We start from the raw sequence: 19,581 nt of genomic DNA on the forward strand, positions 1-19,581 counted from the left end.
TAGGCGGGAGTAAAATGTATTGCTGAAATGGCTTGCCAGTCGAACCCCTGAACCAAAACGGGAAATGTTTGAGGGCAGTGTCTTTCCAAACTTCAGTTTGTGGGGCACAAACCAAGACATTTCCATGGGAAATGCACTGTCCGTGCACATCTGTCCGTGCACGTCCCTAATAAGTAATGCTGGTTCTCACCAACATAATTAAAGCTAGTAGCCATTAATTAATTAAGAGTACTTTTCAATGATCCACCAAGTGATTTATAGGACCTCAATGAAATGTGTGCCATTACAGTCTTGCTTTGCCATTCAGGCCTTTCCCTCTACTCTAGATAATCTGTTCATCCTTTTGAAAATTACTTCAAAGTTAAATTATGTTTCCAGTGCTTAAAAACAGAGGAGAGATGATTTACAATATTAACTTATACTTGCTGAACTGTGAAGCTAAGAAAATCAGTAACCAAGTGATTGTGTTCCTAAATGTGCTTAATCACAAATCTTACTTTTTATTAGTGGGACATTAATTAATACACTTAGGACTGGTATAATAGAAACTGAACAGGTTAAATTTTGTCTAACAGAAATTACTTGCAATTTTTAAACAGATGACTTTTAAAAAGCAACCACTGGTAAAACAAAATTGCATTTTCAAAGCAATTGTTTAGAAAGCACTTAACACAGATGAAAATGAACTTATTTGTTGGAAAATGAAAATTAACACTATTATGCTATTAACAAGATGCTAATCCCAGCAGTTGAGATATGTTTAAAAATCATAGAATCATAGAGTTGGAAGGGACCTCCTGGGTCATCTAGTCCAACCTCCTGCACTATGCAGGACACTCACAACCCTCATCCTCTGTTACCTGCCACCTCCTTGAAACCTTCACAAATACTGTCATATATCCTATTTTAGGTAGAAGGAGGAACCTTCCTCAGATTTCCCCCAGTTCTTCTGTTAGAAAAACACTTCAAACTTTGCTCAATAAAGTCACTACTGAAAGGTTTCACAGGAATCACTGGAAACCTTTGGAAACTCTGATTGCCATACATTTTCTCCTTTGAATTGCTTTCTAAAAGTTCTCCATAAGATTGCACATTTGACAACATTACTGTGTTCATATTGGATACGCTTCCTGTTTGCTGTTATAAGTGGTTTGTTCCCAGTTTATGCACACACAAAAAGATACTGAGTAAGACTGAACAAAATGCAATAAAATGATGGCTGAAAGCACTCTGTACAGGTTACATAAATGAAATGTGCAGACATCTAAATAGGAGAAATTTAAAGCATTTAAATTTAATGTTATTTACACTTCAGTCTCTCATCTTAATTCAACGCTGCTATGCCAGAGGTTCTGTTAACTGCAAAGATGGCTTTCCAATGGAGATAGTGGAAGGTGCAGACAGTGATATCCAGCCATTTTTTGCACTCAATCTTGCCCAATTCCACTCCTTACTACAACCCCCCATCCATCCCACATGGTTTTTGTGCATTCAGGTCCCATGATCAACATAATAAGTAGGCATGTGAAATTTAATTCAATCTGCCCCCAAAGTACCCGAATTCGCCTTGATTTGGGCACAAATCGACTGAATCTAGTCAGAATCACCACTTCCCAATAAGTTTAAATGGCCAAATCATCTTTGCTCGAATCACCAAATCTGTGCAAAAATGGTCTGAATCTTCTCCTTACACATGACTGATCATAACCTTTTTGGTGGAGAGAAAGGACCCATTCCTTTTCACTAGCTGGTTGAATTGAACCCAGTTACTGGGGGTACAGCAGCATCCATTATATCAGAACACGCCTCTAGTCACTCGGGAAATGCCTCTCAACAATTTTACAAGTGTACTGCAACACTTGAATGTTTTGCAAGTTTCTTATTCTTCAGTACTTTGAAACAGCTTTTTATTCTTATCACTGCTGCCTTTTAATTCTTTTTCTAAAATTGCTATTTAAAAATTGAATTGCCATTTATACTTGCATATGAGAACGTGAAGAGAGATTTCCCCCCCTTCAAAGTGCCTGTTCCTGCTTTCAAGCAGACAACAGCTATAGAAAAAGCCTTGCTCAACAGAAAGCATTCATTTACATATGGTAGCCAAAGCTCTCTATAGCATACAGAGCCAGATAACCAGGTACAGAACCAAAGAAAAGGGTTTTCAGGATTTTCATCTCCCTTCCTCACGTCTCTGATGAATGTTATGCAGCCTTATTACTACAGCAGTCCTAAAATACCATAATTTCAAGGTCTTAATGATAAGCAGAAAGACATTCCAATATTTCTTTGTATCTTTAAAATAACTTTCAGTCAGAAAGAGATGGATTTGGTCACTGAAGCAAGAACTGGACTGTTCATCCATTTATTTAATGGATGCTATTTATTCTATACTATCTTAAAATGAGATTTCAAACCATGGCAAATGCTCACAAAGACTCAGGAAAATTTCAATACCTAAAATATGGTTGAATATCTGGTTTACTTACTTCATTGAAAGTTAAAGAAGTAGTTGAATATATGTAAGAGAATAATTCCTGTGCACTCATAACAAAAATGTGGATATTTTCAAAATTTAATGAAAATTTGTTTGGATTTTCAAAAAAACAACAACAACACACCAAACCCTGAAGTATTTTGATGCTGGTCTATGTAGGATAAACAAGGAGATGAAAGGCAAGGTGGTTCAGTTAGGAGGACAAGGAACAGAGTACAGCAAGCTATCCCAAACACTGAACTCCCACCTTTGATTATTTGAAATCCAACTCAAATTTATATAAAAATCTAGTGTAGTCATTTATTTACTTATTATTATTTATTTGAATTTCGAGACCACCCTCTCTGCTGAAGTGGACTCAAGGTGATGAACAACATAGAGACAATACAAAATAAAATCACAGTTCAATATTTTAAAAATATTTCTAAAATTCTGCCCCTAGACATAAAAACCCAAGACCAGGGTATATATGCATATTCAGAAGGGAGGACAGTATAATGTTGTTGCTATTTGTTTTACTGGTCTCAACCACTGGCCTGATGGAACAGCTCCGTTTTGCAGGCCGTGTAGAACTCAGATTTCCCCCCCCCCCGCCAATATATTTTAGCCAATTAAGATTCTTAACTGCTTGGCTGTAGCACACAAAGTATATAGCCCTCATGCCACAAAATCCCTATGAGTTCCTCCCTGAGATACATGGTTAAATCTAATTAAATACTATCAAGATCAACGGAATAACATTTAGTACTGAATACTAAGAGCCTCTTGTGGCACAGAGTGATAAGGCAGCAGACATGCAGTCTGAAGCTCTGCCCATGAGGCTGGGAGTTCAATCCCAGCAGCCAGCTCAAGGTTGACTCAGGCTTCCATCCTTCCAATGTCGGTAAAATGAATACCCAGCTTGCTGGGGGATAAATGGTAATGACTGGGGAAGGCACTGGCAAACCACCCCGTATTGAGTCTGCCATGAAAATGCTAGAGGGCGTCACCCCTAGGGTCAGACATGACCCGGTGCTTGTACCGGGGATACCTTTACCTTTACCTTTACCTTACTGAATACTATGGAATAACATTTAGTATAGTATTTTTCAGTTACACCACGGTGCTCCATAATCTCCCATTTTCCCTCCTCGTATTTTGGAAACGCCAAAGTGTTCCAAAGGTTCCCATCATTGTGAATAAAGTATAAATTTATCACAGAAATTTGAGGGATATACTTTGTCAACCACAAATATTTACTTGAACAAAGATATACCTATATTCTCATGATTTAAAAGCTCTAATTCCAAGTCAGAATACTGACTGTTCTTAATGGAATATTATTCAAGTTTTAGACTAGTTTAAAGGAGAAATAACATTTATCACCTAGCTGATAGTGGTTTTAATTTTTTATAAATGAGTTAGAAAAAGTATTTCCTTAATGGTATAATTTCATTTTTCTACTGTATTTAGAGATGGCTAAAAATTCTCAAGGTAATAAATAAAATGCATGTCTAAAGAACTCGCTGCTTTCGTCACAAAATTCATATTACTTTTCTTCCCTAAAACTAAGAACAGAAAATCGTAATATCCTCCAAGGATATATTTCAAGTATTCAGAATGTAAATCACTGGAGATCTTACTAGAAATCTGTATTTATTTCTAGTAGATGTTTGTTTAGTACTAATACTTTTTTTCAGGAAATGACATTTCCCCACACCATCAGTTGGGAAGATGGAGGCTGCTTGTTGTCTGTTGGAAGCTCACTCTTAAAACTCCATATCTTTTTTCTTGAGTGACTGACTACAGAACTTTTAAATGAGTTTTGTTGACAGTTGGAGGTAAACTTTTATCTTATTTGAGTGGATATTTCGATTTTGCAAGCCTTGATTTCATTATAATGCTCAAGAATTGAGTGGATAGAATCATGTGGTACCTTAAGACCAACAAGTTTATTCAAGGTGTAAACTTTTGTGTACATGCAATGAGATTGGAATTACCACATCTATTTGCATTTAGCCCTTTGTTTATATTTTATTTTTGCCCATTAATGACCAAAATATATTTCATTTTTGTCCTGTAATGACTAAGAAATTATGAAGGGTAAAGTTAGGTATGATACTGGCACATTAGCCAGTATTATGGATTTGATCCTTCTCTTGCAGCAGCTCTCCAACTGCGCCCTCATGCAGCTCCTGCCCCTACTAGGAGCTGTTTTAAAATCAGATTTTGGGTTGTAGCTGGAGGTGAGGGATACTGGAAAGTTGCACTTCCCTGCATGGATATCCTAGATAGCATTCAACCCTCTGATCTGACCAGAAGTTATTGTTCAAGTTCATTCCAGTCAGCTTCACATTCACTTTTTATAAGTTTTTGTAGTACCTCCTAATAATGTATACCTTCACAAGTAATTAATATCTAAGTTAACAGATTCTAGCAGTGCCCTCCTCTTCTGGGCAAATTTTACAGTCCCTAGTTCAACAATAAAATCCTCAGAAGAAAAAAAAATTAGAAGCCTCATTTTCTCTTACCTGACCAGGATGGTGCAAGCTCAAATCCAGGCCACAAGTAAACTCAGTATGATGTTCCACAGTTTCAAGCAGAGGGCTGATCTTGGAAAAATCCCAGATTCTATAGATGGAAAGAACACAATTATGGTAATTGAAAAACCTTTTTTTAAAAAATGGGATGCTGGATTATTGAAATGCAGGAAGCTGCCAGACGCTTTTAAATACAAAACTCATCTACTTTAGAAATGCAATTAATCCTATTGCCACAATTCTCTCGCCTCATCTGCATAAATAAGTACTTCATTAAGAAAGCATCTCCTTTAGCCCAGTATGGAAATTTAGATCAACAGAGCTGGCATGATGATCTCCCATTGGGACAATCTGCAAAAACAGTAATCTGAAGCTTCTTTATTAAATAAGGACAGCTTTACACCATATGAAGCTATAAAGCTGCCTGACTGATTCAGAGTATTGGTATAGCTAGCATTGCATATATACTGCCACTGGCAGAAATATTCGAATGGTTCAAGCAGAGGTCTTTCTCAGCCATAGTATCAAAAGATTTTAAAATGGCAACATCAAATATTTAATCTGGGTCCTGGGACCTTCAGTATGCAAAACATGTACCGTATATACTTGCATATAAGCCGACACGCATATAAGCCAAGGTACCTAATTTCACCACAAAATCTGGGCAAACTCATTGACTCGCATATAAGCCGAGGGTGGGAAATGCTCTCCCATCCAGCTTCCCCCCCCCCACAAAGAAAAACAAATACAGAAAAGTCAAGAGATGAATAGCTTCTGATTTTTGTACCCTTTTTTCCCCAAACCAAAGGAGTCGCAAAGCGGCTTACAATTGCCTTCCCTTCTTCTCTTGATGCTAGACACCCTGAGAGAGCTCTGACAGAACTGCTCTGTGAGAACAGCTGTGGTAGGAGAACCAAGCAGTGCCCCCCCCCAGGCCAGCAAACCAGAGCAGAACAACAGTACCTGAAGTTGGCAACCTACTGCAACAAGTACAACAGCTACCAAACTGGGAGAATGGACAACTCTATCTACAACTGCAGTGCCCCCCCAGAACAAAACATTAAAATAAAGAACTGTAAAACTGAACACTGAAAGAACTGTAAAAATCAATTTTTAAAAGAAACACCACCCCAAGAAGAAAAGGTAAACAATGCTGCCCCTCAGATAAAAAAAGAAACACAAGGAGAAAGACACAGTAAATCCCAAAGCACCCCCAAACCCCCCCCCCCAACCAAAGAAACCAAAAGAATAGTTTGGAAGAAGTGATTAAGAAGACAAAGAAGTGAAGGCAAAAGGGAAAAAAGAGTCCCTCAGTCAAACCTTTGATGCTCTACAAGCTGCTAGAGCAATCTCAGTTTGCAGTACACATTTGCAAAAGGCAATGCAACGATTGGCTGGCTAGAGCAGACTGTTATATATACTGTTATATATACTGTTATATATAGTATATATACTGTTATATATACTCGCGTATATATATATACATATATACTCGCGTATAAGCCAGGGAGGGCTTTTTCAGTGTGAAAAAGATGCTGAAAAACTAGGCTTATATGCGAGTATATATCGTACTCTGTGACTAATTTATGATTAAGTACCTCAAATTTCATGTTATAGAGCAACCAAAAGAAAAGTAAGAAAATCAAGTCAAGTAAGATTTTATTGCATGTAGCCATAGGCCATCTTAACACCGCCTGTGGCGCCGCGGGCGCCACGGACTAAATAAAACGGTAAGGCGTTCTGAGGCGGGATGTGTCTGTGATGAGGAAGGGTCCGGATTGGACCCTTCCTCCGGACAGACAATCGGAGGGACCAATCGGCAGGCGCAAAGCGCCTACCGATTGGTCCCTCCGATTCCCAGCCCCGAGCAACTGCGAGCCGCGCACAGCCGCTGGCTTCTTTGCTGCCAGCCTGACGCGCGGAGAGGCGCGAAGCGCCTCTCGCCGCGTCAAGCTGCCGGCCTGGGCTCCCTGACCTCATCGCCACTGAAAAACAAAACCTCCGAGGAGCCACCGAATACAGAAAGAAAGAAAAAAGCCCAAAACCGCCGATGAGCCGCGTCAGGAGCCGCCCAGTGCGGCTGCCAGCGCCTCCCTGCCCTCATCTCCGCTGAAACAAGAAAAACAGCCGAGGAGCCACTGAAAGAAAAAAAAAACCTGCAAGCCCCGAGGAGCACCCGTCAGGAGCTGCGGAACCGCCGGCAGCCTCCTCTTACAGGTAGCCTTCCGCCCCTCGCCTGCCCCCGTCTGCTAGCGCTTTAGAACAGCAGAACTTTAAAGTTCTAAAGTCTGCTAGCGGGGAAAATGAGCTCCCAGGCGAGGAAGTCCCTCTTCCGCACGCCGTGGTTGAGCAGCCGGCGGGACCCGCGGCGGAGGAAGGTGGCGAGCGCTTGCAAACAAGCCTTCAGAAGGGGATGTGGATCGCCGGCAAGGAGCAGCGGGAGCCTGTCGTGGTGCAAAGGGAGGCGTGAGTAGCGTGGCGGAGTCAGAGCTGGAGGAGAGGCCTTGGCTGGCTCAGGCGGGAAATGGCTTCTGCAGACGACGGGGAAGAGTTGCCCCAGGACAGCACGTGAGATGCCTGTCAGCAGCAGCAGCAGCAGGTGGGCGCCCGCCGGGCAGGCAGCCGCAGGGAAAGCAGGCGGCTGGCGGGCGGAGGGGCTGCGGGGAGGCAGCTGCCCGGGAAACTCCGCCGCTGCGTCCCAGGCTTCTTCGAGAGGCTTGCCCAGGAGGGCAGGCAGGAAGAAGAGGGGTGGCCTTCTCCCGGGGGAGGGGGGCGAGGGGAGATGTACGCCTGCAAGGAAAGGGAATTTGGTTGGGTGGGGGGTGTTCGGGCATGGAGGGGGCAGCGGGAGGGCTGATCCCCTGGAGGCTGGCAACCTGACCAGAGATCCATTCCTGGGCAGAGATCCATTCCCGGGCAGGGAGCCCCCGGCAGCCGCGCTCCACTCGAAGGAAGAGGGGGGGGGCTCTTAAACCTTTCCACGCCTGCTCACCTCTAGGAGCTGTATTAGATCAGGGGCAGGAAAACTCTTCCTAGATCTCCCCAAGGAGAGCTTTATAATGGAGAGTTCCACACCTCCAAGTGGGGTCTGAGATATCTCAGAAAATTTAGGGTTTCCAACCGTTAGGAAATACCTGGATTTTTTTGGGGGGGGGGGAACCAGTGGAGGGCCAGATTTGGGATGGGAACAGATCTTAGGGGAGGGGGGTCATAATGCCCAGAGCCCACCCTCCAAAGCAATCCTTTTCACCAGCTAAATTGATGTTTGTAGCCTGGAGCTCAGCTGTTGGTGTGGAATCTCCAGGCTTCATCTGGAGGCTGGCAACCTGACCAGAGATCCATTCCCCTGGGGAAAATGGCTGCTTGGAGGATGTGCTCTTCAGCATCAGACCCTCCCCAGCCCCCAGGAATTTCCAAATCTGAATTGGAAATGGACTGGGCGTAACTCTTTCCCTGCCTGCTGTTGCTTCCAGCTGTCAGTTGCACACAAGGCAAAAACGTACAGGAGAAACGGAAAGTTCTAATCGTGGAACTCTGATGTCTATGTTGCCTCTTACCTGAGCGGATTTAGGGGATCTGTGGCTACTCTGGGGATCTCTCTCCCTCCCCCCCCGCGAAGCGCCTCTCACCGCGTCAGGCTGCTGCCCAAGGGAGCCCCCGGCAGTCGCGTGGAGCGTGGCTGCCGGGGGCTCCCTTGCCTAGCACCCGCTGTATTTATTTTACAGCGGGCTTGATCACTAGTTACAATATAAAAGGAAAATATAAAAGGATTTAAAAGATTTCAATCATAGAATCAGAGTTGGAAGGAGCCATACAGGCCATCTAGTCCAACCCCCTGCTCAACGCAGGATCAGCCCAGAGCATCCTAAAGCATCCAAGAAAAGTGTGTATCCAACCTTTGCTTGAAGACTGCTAGTGAGGGGGAGTTCACCACCTCCTTAGGCAGTCTATTCCACTGCTGAACTACTCAGACTGTGAATTTTTTTTCCTGATATCTAGCCTATATCGTTGTACTTGAAGTTTAAACCCATTACTGCGTGTCCTCTCCTCTGCAGCCAACAGAAACAGCATCCTGCCCTCCTCCAAGTGACAACCTTTCAAATACTTAAAGAGGGCTATCATGTCCCCTCTCAACCTCCTTTTCTCCACGCTGAACATTCCCAAGTCCCTCAACCTATCTTCATAGGGCTTGGTCCCTTGGCCCCAGATCATCTTCGTCGCTCTCCTCTGTACCCTTTCAATTTTATCTACGTCCTTCTTGAAGTGAGGCCTCCAGAACTGCACACAGTACTCCAGGTGTGGTCTGACCAGTGCCGTATACAATGGAACTATGACATCTTGTGATTTTGATGTGATGCCCCTGTTGATACAGCCCAAAATGGCATTTGCCTTTTTTACCGCTGCATCACACTGCCTGCTCATGTTTAGTTTACAATCCACAAGTACCCCAAGGTCTCGTTCACACACAGTGTTACCTAGAAGCGTATCCCCCATCCAGTAGGCATGCTTTTCATTTTTCTGACCCAGATGCAGAACTTTACACTTATCTTTATTAAATTGCATCTTGTTCTCATTTTCCCATTTTTCCATTGTGTTCAGATCTCGTTGAACTCTGTCTCTATCTTCCGGAGTATTTGCCAGTCCTCCCAATTTGGTGTCATCTGCAAATTTGATGAGTAGTCCCTCCACCCCCTCATCTGGATCATTAATAAATATGTTAAAAAGTACCGGATTGAGCACCGAGCCCTGAGGTACCCCGCTACTCACCTCTCTCCAGTCTGATGAAACACCATTGACAACAACTCTTTGAGTGCGGTTCTCTAACCAATTCCCTATCCACCTAACTATCTGAAAATCCAGATTGCAGTCCTTCAACTTATCCATCAGAACATCATGGGGAACCTTGTCAAAAGCTTTACTAAAAGCCAAGTAAACGACATCAACCGAATTTCCACGATCCAGCAAACCTGTCACTTGGTCAAAAAAGGAAACCAGGTTGGTCTGGCAGGACCTGTTGGAGACAAATCCATGCTGACTTCCTTGGATCACCAAATTGTCCTCCAGATGTTTGCAGATTGCTCCCTTTAATATCTGCTCCATTATCTTCCCCACAACACAGGTCAGACTCACTGGTCTGTAGTTTCCCGAGTCATCCTTCCTCCCTTTTTTGAAGATCGGAATAACGTTTGCTCTCTTCCAGTCCTCCGGGACATCTCCAGTCCTTAAAGAGGTCCCGAAGATGATGGACAAGGGCTGTGCAAGTTCTCTGGAAAGTTCTTTGAGCACTCTCAGAAGCATTTCATCCGGCCCAGGGGATTTGAACTCATCCAGTGCAGCTAAATGCCTCTCGACAACCTCTCTATCCATGTTAACCTGCCACCCAGGCACTATCCGTTGGCTATTGCCATCTCTAGATGTTGCTAAACCCTTTGACCTGTGGGAAAAAACAGATGTAAAATAGGCACTAAGCCTTTCTGCTTTCTCTGCATCTTCCGTTCGAGTTTGCCCATCCGCACCCAACAGTGGGCCTATTGCCTCCTTTACTTTACGTTTGCTCCTCACATAACTGAAAAATCTTTTCTTGTTACAATGGGCTTCCCTGGCCAATCTTAGCTCACTCTCAGCTTTGGCCTTTCTGATGATTGATCTACAGTGCCTAGTAACCTGTAGGTACTCTTCTTTAGAGCTCTGTCCTTCCCTCCATTTCCTGAACATTTTCCTTTTCTTTCTTAGTTCCTCTTGAAGTTCTCTGTTCATCCAAATAGGCTTCTTAGAGCTCCTGCAGTGTTTTTGTCTTTCTGGGATAGTCATTGATTGAGCATGCAATAGCTCTTGTTTGAGTAGTGCCCACCCTTCACATGCTCCCTTCCCTTCCAGCATTCTTGTCCATGGTATGACACTCATCATGTCTCAGAGTTTATTAAAGTTTGCCCTACGAAAATCCAACATCCGTGTCTGGCTACAAGCTTCCTTGCCTCCCCGTCTCAAAAGGAATTCTATGAGGACATGGTCACTTCCCCGTAGGGTCCCCATGTCCTTCACCTCATCCACCAACTCTTGCCTGTTGGTCAGTATTAAGTCCAGTATGGCTGAACGTCTCGTGGGTTCCTCTACCATTTGATAAATGAAATTGTCAGCCAGGCAGGTCAGAAACTTTCATGACTGAGCACGCTTCGCAGAGTTTGTTTCCCAGCACACATCTGGGAAATTGAAGTCACCCATGATGACAAGGTCTTGCCGCTTGGATATTTTCTCAAGCTACTCACAAAGTGCAGCATCCACATCTTCTTGTTGGTCAGGCGGTCGGTAGCAGACACCAACCACCACACTGTTTGTTTTCCCCTCGCTTATTTTCACCCAGATGCTTTCCACTGTAGATATGCTCTCCTTCACTAGAATTTCCTGACCGGTAAGCCCTTTCCTCACATACAGTGCCACTCCTCCACCTCTTAGATCTATTCTGTTTTTTCTGAACAGTTCATATCAATCCACCATTACATTCCAGTCATGAGAATCATTCCACCAAGTTTCTGTGATGCCTACTAGATCATACCTTTCCATCAGCACGAGAAGTTCCAGCTCTTATTGTTCCTTCTTATTGCCCATGCTTCAGGCGTTAGTATAAAGGCATCTGAATCTTTTTACTTTTGGTTCCCTATGAGTTGGCCTTGCCGGTTGGGCTGCCCCCATCGTTCTCTGGGGGTGGGAGAGAGCCAGCAGCCCAGGTGCTGCGTACGTGCGGCAGCGGAGTGCAAACGCACACTCGCAGTTGCCGCGCATGTGCAGCAGCTCCACACATGCGCATTTGCATCTGCCGGTGTGCCAGCGGCCATGAATGCCTCTTCCGCCCCCTCTCGCAGCAAAAAGCTAGCCGGGCCACTTTGCTCGCAGCTGCTTTGGCAGCCACTTCGCTCGCAGCCTGGCAAGCTTCTCGCTGCAGGGGGGGGCAGATGCACGTGCGGCGGCGGTGTCCCGGTACTGAGGCCTTCACGGCCCGGTACCGGGCCACGGACCGGAGGTTGATGACCCCCACTGTAAAATATAAAGCCAGATACCTAATTGCTTCTGCTGCTGCTGACACGCACCCTGCCTGCTTTGTGCTGAACATTCCAAAGCCTCCTGGCAGCAGGCCTTGTTCTGGGGGCTTTAGAACATTCAAGATGTCATTGGAAGGACCCAATGCTTTTTATGAAGTATGATATGATACAAATATGCTTATTTATTCATTTCTTAGATTTTAATACTGCCCTTCCATTACGGCTTAAAACATTAGCACTTGTACAATATCTGGAGTCCATGTCTGTGCTGTATCAATCTTGGCTATGCTGTTTAGGTGCATATCTGTAAGCTGAGAACATAGCATTGATTTATTGACATTTATTACAGAAAAGAGCTATTCACAAATGTACATTGTCCCAAACATAGGCAGAAGTTTAGAAGAAAATGCCTTAAGCTGGGGGTAATTTGGGCCCAAAAACTGAAAACATTTTCTAATGTTAACTTCAGAAAGCTTATCCTTCAGTACAGCATCACACTATTCTCCCCCACCTAACTGCAATTTGCTGCATCCTTTCACTGGTAGGTGGGGGACAGTGTGAATGTCCCATTTTATTGATTGTACTCCCAGTAAAACCTTTCCTGTCTCCCCCCCCCCCCCACCGTGGGTCAATGGCACAAAGAAAAAGAAGGCCAGAGGTGGCTAACCATCTAAAGCTGGTAAAAGGCACTCTTGGTCACAGCTAATACCTTCTTATCTAGCAGTAGATTTGGGTCCAAGAGCACTGCCAAAACATTGCACAACCTGTTCCTTCAAGGGCAGTGCAATCCTATTCAAAACAGGTGACACCCTAAGTCCCCTTCATCAAGATTAAAACTTTAGTTTCTTATGCAGCATCCACTCCAAAAGTGCATTGAAATACTAGTTCAGGTTAAGTATGAGATAGACCCGAGTGTCATCTTCATATCTGCAAACTGGACATGAGTATATTTGGTCTGGTTCTGACTCTTCTGGAAGCTATTTTGGGGTAAAGCTCATCGGCCCCTCTCAAAATTCCAAAGGTGCCTAGAGGATCAGAAAGGTTGGAGCTTTTCTTAGGTTTAAGACAAGGAGGCACATATCTTTAAACAGCCCGTGGCGCCACGGGCGCCACGGACTATATAATTCGTTAAGCCCCCTAGAGGTGGGCTTTGTCCGTGATGAGGAAGGGTCCGGGTTGGACCCTTCCTCACGACAGACAATCGGAGGGACCAATCGGCAGGCGCGAAGCGCCTGCCGATTGGTCCCTCCGATTCCCAGGCTGAGCAACTGCGAGCCGCGCGCAGCGCGGCTCGCAGTTGCTCCCGGACTGACGCGGCGAGAGGCACGAAGCGCCTCTCGCCGCGTCAGACCGCCGCCCGAGGGAACCCCCAGCAGTCGCGCGAAGCGCGGCTGCTGGGGGTTCCCTCCCTGCCGGTCTGACGCTGCGGGAGGCGCGAAGCGCCTCGCGCAGTGTCAGATCGCCGCCCGAGGCAACCCCCAGCAGTCGCGCGAAGCGCGCCTGCTGGGGATTCCCTCCCTGCCGGTCTGACGCTGCAGGAGGCGCGAAGCGCCTCGCGCAGCGTCAGACCGCCGCCCGAGGGAACCCCCAGCAGTCGCGCAAAGCGCGCCTGCTGGGGATTCCCTCCCTGCCGGTCTGACGCTGCGGGAGGCGCGAAGCGCCTCGCGCAGCGTCAGACCGCCGCCCGAGGGAACCCCCAGCAGTCGCGCGAAGCGCGCCTGCTGGGGGTTCCCTCCCTGCCGGTCTCCCCTTTCAAAACCCCTTTTTATAAAGGGGCTTTGAAACTAGTACTATAAATAATTCTGTAGAAGAATTATGTTGCAAGGCATTTCTGTTTAAGCTATTATCTCTTTCTAGGGTCATTGTAGGGTCAAACTTCAATGGAGAAACTTTCCAGATTACAAAGACAATTAACCAAAAGACTTCCAGAGAAGGCTTTGTACAAAGTGCCTCATATGTCTACCACTTGTTCTTGAAGGACCGAATAACTGGTTATCTCAGCCAGGCTAATTGTTTTATCTCAGAAGAGGTTGATCAAGTCTCTTGCATAGAGGCTGTGAGACCTTCATCTGTAGATATACAGCTACCGGGCCACGGCCCCGGGATTGGGGAACACTGTCCTAAGGTGTCTCTGTGTGTGGTGAATAAGAAGCATATCTACAGATGGAGGTCTCACAGCCTCTATGCAAGAGACTTGAACAACCTCTTCTGAGGTTGTGCGTTTGTTCCTGCTGGCGAGAGCCACATGGCGAGCGCCGCTCTCCCTCTCCCCCCGGTCCCCGGAAAGGCCTGGCCTGAAAAAGGTTGTGGACCATGCCGTCGCCCGTGCCTCCCTCTCCCCCGCAGCGTGGCACCCGCGGGCCTGTGCGTTTGCACCTGCTGGGCCTAGGCTTGAGCGCCTCCCTCCCCCTGAGGCCTGGTACCGAGGGGTTCATGGCCTGATACCGGTCTGAATCCCGGGGGTTGGGGACCCTACTGAACTAACAGTGACCATGAACCCCAGGAAATAATGGTATCTGAATACAGCCTTACTGTGACAAACAAGACTCTTACATCTTACTGGAGATTTTCAGAGCAGTAAGCCTTTAATCTGGACTGCAGATTCTGTGGAGAGCCAGCTTGGTGTAGTGGTTAGGAGTGTGGACTTCTAACTTGGCGATCCGGGTTTGATTCCCCGCTCCCCCACATGCAACCCACTGGGTGACCTTGGGCTCGCCACAGCACTGATAAAGCCATTCTGACCGAGCAGTGATATCAGGGCTCTGTCAGCCTCACCCATCTCACAGGGCGTCTGTTGTGGGGAGAGGAAAGGGAAGGTGATTGTAAGCTGCTTTGAGTCCCCTTCGGGTAGAGAAAAGCGGCATATAAGAACCAACTCTTCTTCTTCTTCGTCTTGCTTTATGCACCATTCTTTTTATTCCAATGTATTTATTCTGCAGCTACAATTAAAAAAAAAACTTTTTAAAATTGGGGTAGAATGTCACTTGTCACTCGTGGGGAGATTTGGCCATTTAAAAAAAATCACACAGATCCAGCTGCAGTGCCACATACCTGGGCATGCAGCTGCTGTTCCCAGTGGTAAGGAGGGTACCAGCAGAACAAAGAGGGAGTTCAGTTCTCTTCCTGCAGGGCTACTGGGAAGCTACTCAGCTGGCCACATTTAATTGTGGCCAGGCTTAGCGGGCTTAAAGGGAAGGCCATAACAAGTGTCCAGCCTCCCTTTGCCACTCATACCACCAAGCAGTTAGTGTACATTCATAGTCGGAGGGGTCTAACCCCCACCCCCTTGATTCCTTCTGGAAGTTTTGGAAGAGCCACATTGCACATTCGCCATCTTTCCCTTTGGATCCCTGCCTTCTAGTTCCTTTTTGTTTCAATCATGATTGGGACAGATGCTGTTCAACTGAACTATATCAGGCTCATGGGGATCTGAACTCAATTAATGTTTATATGTCTGGTTCCTCTGTAATGCTTCATGTTAGCTCAGGGGCTTAGAAGGTTTTTCCCAGCCAACTGGGCAGTGATATTGAGGCATTTGGACGTGTCTGGATTTTATCCCAGGCACCGATTGTTCCTAACAAGTCATTTTCTGCAGTCTTTTGCAGGTGGAAGTCTTGGCACCCATTCGAGGCCAGGGGAGGAGGATCCTGGAGCCAGCCCCCTGCTTGCCTTCTGGGAGGACTTTTTGAAGCAGTAGGAACAGCAGAAGTGGCAGCTAAGCTCTAGGGCAGCAGAGGACCTTTGGACAATAGGAGCAGCTCCAACTGCATGGAGGTTATGAGATCCCTCTCTCTTTACATTTCATGTCAATTTCATTCCATGCTGACAATCCCTCCCCCCTTTTTTTTGTTTACATACAGCACTGAATCCCCCCCCCCTTGTGCACTGGGTACGCTAATGTGTGCCTGCTCTCCGATCTCCATTTCAAATCAATACCATCGAGGAATGAAACCTTTCACAGCTCCTTTTAAACTTTCCCATGCCATTTTAATTATTTTTACTCCACAATCTGAGACTAACAATAGCCTCATATCACTGGACTTATGGCACTTATTTGAAAAAAATAAGGAAACAGCAGAGGGTTTTTACTTACATTAAGTTTCATTCTGGGGCTGAAGTTAAAGATGGTGAAATGGAGGCTAGATTCTTCGGGAAAAGACATATATGCCTTAAAATAGCGATCCCCAATCTGTGGGCTGCGGACCACATGTGGTCCGTCGACTAATTGGAGGTGGGCCGCGAAGGACGCATTCTCCCCCCCCCCGGCCCTTTATAACGCACTTCGGGTGTCATTGTCTCCCATCACTCCCAGATGTGACTATCTTGTTGCAGAGAAACAAGCTCAGGATTCCCATTGATTTGTCATTGTCATGAGTTAAAATTTCCATGAAAATAAAATGTTCTTTATGTTCATTGTTGTGGCATGTCTGTATCTTATTTTGAAGGGATGTTTAAACATTACCATAGCGATCAGAGAGCATTAGGGCAGTGGTTGAGAGTAGAGGGGTAAACTACCCCCCCCCCTTCACCGGGCCTCAGTAAAATTGTCAAGCGTTGAGTGGTCCCCGGTGATAAAAAGGTTGGGGACCACGGCCTTAAAAAACTACACTGAACTAGATTCTGTAGACAGAGGCTACATCCATTTCATGATGCTTGGAAACAGGTTTTTCTCCTGCTTCCAACAATCCCCTCCCTCTGTCTAAAAGGAGGGGAATTATCTTGTGTTATTCTAATTGTTGCTAGGGACTAGCCCCTTGCAATAATCAAGTGCTTAACTAATGCCCTGTAAATCCACTTCATATATAAGAAAATTCATGTACTGCTGTCTTGTCCAGAAATTGCTTTTTAAAATAGTAGTTTAAAATAAAGCAGTTTTGTCATGTATGTAAAGAATGGGCTGTTAACAGTTTGAACATAAGGAGAGGATGATGTCATGTGGAAATATGAGGAAAAAGGGTACCAACCAGGTGGTTGAAATGTGGGTAAATCCTACACGGGGAAGCAGCCATTGTGGAGATATGTCTTTGGAAGAGAAGGTTGCATGGTGTAGACTGAAATCATCAGAACTCAGAAGGCAAGCTAGGCTGGTAACTGGGTGAAAGAGAAGACTCTGCAGAAGGAAATGGAAAATTGCCTCTGCATCTCCTGTGCCTTCAAGGCCCTTTGCCATAAGTCAGTCGAAACTTGATGGTAGTTGCATACATTATAACTCTGCAACAAAAGGGCTAAAGTATTACTTTTTAAAATATAAAAGCTGGGGATTCAGTAAAGATATTGTTAAAATGTTGAATCGATATAATAATATTCAATTGCTGAGTTTAAAAAAACACTATGAAAGAACCCTGGTGGTACAGTGGGATGATTGATATTCTATAAAATTCTTACTAAAGAGTCCCCAGTTTAATGCCCCCTCTCTCCTCACATAAGACACAATGTGCTTACCACAAAGAGTAATGTTTTTCCATAATGTACACAGCTGGTTTGCTACTAGAGTGGTTACCAAAGAGGAAGCGGAAAACAACCATTGATGCAAAATGCAATGTAGGAGCAGTTGAGGAACACTGCAAACACTAGAGACTACTGAATTAATTTGTTTAAAGCTGTCGTCATTCATTTCTCGGCAAATCACATGACCAGAATGGTGGCCACATAATAGGTGTGCTATGGCAACCACCCTCTTTAGATTCTCTTAGTATTAGGGGAAAAGAGCTCATTTTTCCAACAAGGACATTTCCAAACAGCAGAGAGATATGCACAGCTGACTCACACTTAAAACTGCTCATAGTTTTCCAAAGCAGTTCATTTTGGTAAAGCCCAGTATGTCCTGTTGAAGAAGGAATACTTGTTATGGTTTATGCAAAAAATAAGAAATTTATTTTAAGCTGCAAAACAAATGCATAGTCAAATATCAATTCCAAAGAATTTCAGAGACTAATATTTGGAAAAGCCAGTTTTTTGAAAATTAGGATTTAAACTCAACAATAACCAACAGAGTCCTCACAAATTGATAATGGGACTTATTCCAATTAATTTCTTTATAAATGATCCAGAATTAGGAATGAACAGTAAGTGGCCCCAAGTCTGACAGTAAATTTAACAAGATGGTGAAGACCACAGAAAACCCTAGAGCATTTCTAAAAGGTTATTCCCAAACTTGGTGTGTGGACAACAAAGTAGCAAATGTATTTCAAAGTACACAGAAAATGATACAAAATGATCCTAACTTCACATGGACTGAGAACTCCAGATACTGTCATTCAGATCATCCAGTGAAGCTGAAGGACAGTAGGTTCAGGACAAATGAAATAAAGTGCTTCTTCTTAAAATATGAAACTAATTTAAAGAGTTCACTGCCACAAGACATAGCAATAGCCACTAGCATAGAAACAGCTTTCGAAGGGGAACAGACAGGGGCTATTAGCCCTTATGGAAAAATGAAAGAACCATGCTCAGAGGCATACTGCCTCTGGAAGTAACAGCAAGGAAAAGGTGTTGCTGCCTTCACCCTTTCCTTGTGGCCCTTCCAGATACCTCAAGCGGGGCATCATGGGAAGCTGGATGCTGTGACAGACGGACTCCAAGCCCCAGGTGACTTCTCTCATCCATTTCATATAGGGGTAAATCAGCATTAGTGTAACAAAAACACTTTAGAGGACACTGGTCAGTTTGTGTATCGTCTTCCAAAATGAGCTTCTTCTGCATATGATTAGACAAAAATTATTAACATCAGTCCACACTCCTGAAGCAGATGTTCAAGCCAATTAAAAAATAAACGGACCTATAGTTTCAAAAGACACAGAGGATCAAGAAGTAGATTTTACTGCTGCTGACAAATCAATCTAGAGCCACTAATGCTGTCTCAGTTCAAAGGCCAAATTAAAACCTGGCTGAAAAGGATCAAAGAAGTTTATGTTACCTAGATATAGAAGGTGCTCTACTAGCCCACTTTCAACCACTTTCCCTGAAAAAATGAAGTGGAGATGCTGAGTCAACTTTGCATAACAATGTTTTTGTAGAGTGTAGAATGATTGTCCTATTGATAGCAATGGAACCTCTTCCTCCTCCAGGCCTGCACTGATTACCACAACCCACAGAACTCAAATCCCACTGGCACTGAACAATCATGATGGACAACTGTATGCCTCCTTGAGTTGTATGGAGACAGAACCAGGTAAAAATATCATCCTACATCATCCTGAGACATCCGTTGACTATATTTGTAATATATTAGATACCAAATTAATATTTGTATTGCTACAGCACCTACAGCTGTGTAGTGGTTAGGAGTGTGGACTTGTAATCCGGCGAGCTGGGTTTGATTCCATGTTCCCCCACATGCAGCCAGCTCCACATGCAACCTTGGGCTCGCCACAGCACTGATAAAGCTCTTCTGACTGAGCAGTAATATCAGAGCTCTTTCAGCCTCCCCCACCTCACAGGGTGTCTCTTGTGGGGAGAGAAAAGGGAAGGTGATTGTAAGCCACTTTGAGACTCCTTTGGGTAGAGAAAAGTGGCATATAAAAACCAACTC

General features: G+C 44.8%; 1 protein-coding gene across 1 annotated transcript in view; it reads right to left on the reverse strand.

Annotated features, from left to right (window-relative positions):
• The window catches only part of PEX7 (peroxisomal biogenesis factor 7), a 103,916-nt gene that overhangs the window by 18,555 nt on the left and 65,780 nt on the right, over positions 1–19,581 (reverse strand). Inside the window, exon 9 of the mRNA XM_077351797.1 lies at positions 5,005–5,104. Coding sequence (XP_077207912.1) covers positions 5,005–5,104 — 100 coding nt within the window. The remainder of the gene's footprint in view (positions 1–5,004; positions 5,105–19,581) is intronic.

This window comes from Paroedura picta, chromosome 1, assembly GCF_049243985.1.
Source record: "Paroedura picta isolate Pp20150507F chromosome 1, Ppicta_v3.0, whole genome shotgun sequence".
Taxonomy (NCBI): Eukaryota; Metazoa; Chordata; class Lepidosauria; order Squamata; family Gekkonidae; genus Paroedura; species Paroedura picta.